The sequence below is a fragment of the Mauremys reevesii genome, linkage group 8 (genome assembly GCF_016161935.1).
Source record: "Mauremys reevesii isolate NIE-2019 linkage group 8, ASM1616193v1, whole genome shotgun sequence".
Classification (NCBI taxonomy): domain Eukaryota; kingdom Metazoa; phylum Chordata; order Testudines; family Geoemydidae; genus Mauremys; species Mauremys reevesii.
In genome coordinates this window covers 56,251,544-56,255,610 of record NC_052630.1, presented here as the reverse complement: position 1 = coordinate 56,255,610, position 4,067 = coordinate 56,251,544, and the positions used below count along the sequence as shown (strand labels likewise).

Here is a 4,067-nt window from a genome sequence, read left to right as displayed (position 1 = left end):
TGACTTGGTGTCTAATGTGTAGTGCTGCACATCTAACTTTCTTGGTGCCAAACTTAGCACTTAATGCTTGCTGCTGATGCAAACACATTAAAAGGTACCTTTCAGGAAATCCTTGCACCATAGGATTGCTATCAAAGTTGTAGTTGTGGCTTTGTTCACAGGTCACTAAGAAGCTCTTTATTTAAAAGATAAATGATCCTGCAACACAAATGGAAGTGAACCTGCCCACTAAAAGCAAAACTTTAGGATTTGCTAGAGCAGTGATACTCAGACCTCAGCAGCCAAATTAGCAATCAACAGTACCCAGGGGTGAGCTGGAGTCGGTTCGCGCGAACCTGTTAAATTTAGAAGCGGTTTTAGAACCGCTTGTTAACTGGCTTCCCTGCGAGGGAAGCTTTGATGGGCTCTGCTTGGGAAGCCTGTAATTCCTCCTCCTGGCCGCTGGGGGGGCGCTGCGCTGTGCTGTGAGAGCCATGTGAGCTGCCTCCTGGCCCTGTTGCTGCTCCTGCTCTTTGGACCTCTGGCCCTGGGGCTCCTGCTGCTGCCTGGTGAGTCCCTGGTTGCCTCCTGCTGCTCCCCGCCCCCCCAGTGAGTGTCTGCGCCCCTCCCCCACCTTCCCTGCCCCCAGCCACCTGCTGCCCCCAGCCACCCCCTGCCCGCAGCTGCCCTCTGCCCCACCCCCTGCCCACAGCCGCTCTCTGCCCGCAGCCACCCCCTGTCCACAGCCACCCGCAGCCCACCGGTCTGTATCACCTGCCCACAGGCAGCCCGTGTCACTCCGCCTCCAGCTAGCCCTGCACCACGCCCCTATCTGCAGCCAGCCCCACATCCACTGGTGCCCTGCAGTTCCCAGGGCAGTAACCCTGCACACCTGCTTCAATGAGGGGGGGGGGAGGCAGGGAGCAGCTGGGACCCACACATGTGCACACCCTAGAGTGACCAGACAGCAAGTGTGAAAAATCGGGACGGGGGTGAGGGGTAATAGGAGCCTATATAAGAAAAAGACCCAAAAATTGACTGTCCCTGATCACCACCCACACATGTGAAACGGAGCTCATTTCTAGTTCAGCCCCATCTTTTTAAAAAAGGAACTTTAGGTAGGGTTAAAATACATCTGTATTTTCCTGGACATGTCAGGCTTTTCGGTTCTTAATCACCTCCTGGGAAAATATGGACGTATGGTAACCCTATTGGTACAAAAAATACATGCTGTCGCACATCCCTTAAATCAGAACTTTTTATAGGGAACCTGTTAAGATTTTGGCAGCTCATCACTGACAGTACCCAAAAGAGCCACAGTAGTGAGTTCATTGTTTCATTTACTATTTTTATTTATATATTTTTCTCACAGCAAAACAGACCAGGTTTTCTACAATTGGTTAATTCTGAACTTAAAGTGGCTCATTTAGCACTATTCTAAAGCATAGCACTTTCAAATCTAAGTAACTGAAGTTTTTCTAACTACATTTTAAAGTTCTGATCTGTATAGCTAAAATTGGTCTAGGCTCAGGTCCAATATTCTCACAGTGAGCACCACCAACTTTTGTCAGTCTTATACCTTTCCAACTCTGTACAGCAATGACAGGCCTTGCTACATTTCATCTTAACTACAGAACACTGGAATATTTGAGGTGGACCCAGAAGTCATAATGCCCACAAGCTGAATGTTGATTAGGCATTGTTAGCTCAGGATAGACATTAATAAAACTAATTTAATATGGCTTAACTGGTTAGAAGAGCTATCTAACTTTTAGATCTGGAAAAAAGGCATGTGTTTTACATTTTTTTTATATATATATATATATATATATAATACACATATACACACACACACAGTGTGATGCATTCCTGACAAGTCACCAAGTTTTACTGCTGCCTTGAAGAATGAAGTTGTCAGTGTGTTTGAGGACAACAGCATTGACAGTATGTCATGAACAAGCTTTTTTTTTTACCCCAAGCATATTAGATACATTAGAATACTCAGAATGGGGCAGCAAGGTATTTTTAAAAAACAATTCTTTTTCTGCAACTGAGAGCCTGTACTGTAGCAGCTTCTGAGACATTTGGAAATTCAGTACATAGAATTGTTCATGTTCTTCTATACCAAAGAAATATCCCTTCCCCCCCACCCCAGGTGTGGTAGAATTTGCTTGCCAAACTTTATCAAGACTTGAATAAAATCTCATCCTGCTCTTTTCTATAATAAGTGAGTAGACACATTTGCATCTACATAGTAAAGATACAACTGTGCAAAATAGCACAATTTATTAAGGAATTAAACTTCAATTAGTTACACTTCCAATAAAGCTTTTACAGAGTCAAAATATATTTAAAAAAATCAATAATACAGTGTTACAAGTATCTCTGGTCTCTGTACAAGCAAATAAGTAGTGTTAAAGGCCAGAAGTATTGTAAATAGCAGTAGACAAATTGAAAAGCTGTGAACTCAGTTTCAGGAAACAAGTTATAATTACATTCCAACAGCAGTGTGCAACTTGAACAGCAGCAAGGGAAATCATTTGACAGTGCCCTGCAGTAGAAAAGTTCCTTTACATATAAAGGTAGGTGTGTTTTGGTTTTTTTTTTTAAGATGACTTCTAGGTAAAAAAACCATCCAAATTTCTACTGTAAGGGACAAGACAAATAGAATTACTAATCACGTATGGGTAAATAAAACCAGATAATTTAGAGAGGAAGCAATTTTTAGGCAGTTTTACTTGTTAGTAGCTGTTTAACTCATACACCTTATAAGAAACACTAGGGTCTCACCTGCACCACCTTTGCTTAAAGTTAAGGACAGGAAATTCTCAATACCACTCAGACTAGTACATACAGGAAAGGGTTAACTTGATCACTGAACTGGAGGAGGGCAAGAGAACTTTTAAACTCTTTCTAAATTGGTAAAACCTGTTTTTCACCTCTCTTCACCTGTCATCTTTTAGGCAGACCAAAAAACGTTCTCCTCTGGCTTGGATTTAAGATGTTTACAAAAGCTATTGTTTTCAGATTTTGTCTTGAACCTCTTAAGTTTTACACCACACTTTTTTCTTGCTTTTTGGTTGTGATAGAAGGGAGGTGGTTACAGGGTGGACTTCTATACTGTACAAAAAACACTGGCTATTTATTTTTTGCACTTTTAAATTAAAGTGGTCCAAACAGATGATGTATGTTAAGTATCCTAGTGGCAACATCTAGGATTGTGTTAATCTCTGGAAGACTAAATATAATGCAAATGCCAACAATGCTGCTGATGGACTCCTGTTGCTAGCTGAATGGGAAAAAAATAATTCAGGAAGTAGATTCAAGTGTAAATTAAACAGCACTGAGGAAAAACTGGACTAGATTGTGGTTGCTCTCCTGACAAAGTTCCCCATTTTATTTTTAAAAAACAAGTACAGTTTAAGGCGGGGGAAGCTCAAGGGAGAACAGTGTAGATCAAAACCTGAAGTTGATTGTAGTATCATAACCAGCCCCTATTTTTGGCCTCCATATGGACAGATGCATTGCATTGTGTAATAGTGTATTCCAGCTGTGCCAGTTGGCAACATCCAACTGTTAATCTCTCTCTAGAAGGAAAAGAAAAGATGTATATTAAACCAACGTGTCAGCAGTCAACTTATAAAATGCCTACTTTACATATTCAAAATATTTTAATTTTTAAATGTAACATGGTATTTTCAGAGAGGCTGTGCATCCAAACTTTCTGAACAGTGGGAGTGGAGGACACCTGACAAGTGCCATCCTTTATCTACATATTGTCTTAGTCTTTCAAGTAGTAATATTAGTGAGTTTCAACTAAGCCAGCTATTCCCGGCCCCAGCTGCATGAACAAAAATTAGTATCAGCATATTTATGGAATTAACGTTTACCTAGACAGTCATGTACATTGAATAAAGTTGCCAAATATGCAATTTAAACTACAGATTTTATTTTAAAAGCTTTTTTCCACTGAAGCTGTTTTGAATGAAAACAATGTGTAAATTCCAAAGTCACCTTTTCCTTTAGAGTTTCTTTTCCCAATTTTTCCTAAGATTGCCTCATAACAGCCCCATTTCCACAAGGAATTT

General features: G+C 40.9%; 1 protein-coding gene across 2 annotated transcripts in view; it reads right to left on the bottom strand.

Annotated features, from left to right (window-relative positions):
• Positions 1–2,234: 2,234 nt before the first annotated feature.
• Positions 2,235–4,067, bottom strand: part of SWT1 (SWT1 RNA endoribonuclease homolog) — a 77,118-nt gene continuing 75,285 nt past the window's right edge. For both annotated transcript variants that reach the window (XM_039486758.1, XM_039486757.1), the window contains one exon: positions 2,235–3,566. In XM_039486758.1, the coding sequence (XP_039342692.1) occupies positions 3,461–3,566 (106 nt within the window). In that variant the 3' untranslated portion in view covers positions 2,235–3,460. The remainder of the gene's footprint in view (positions 3,567–4,067) is intronic.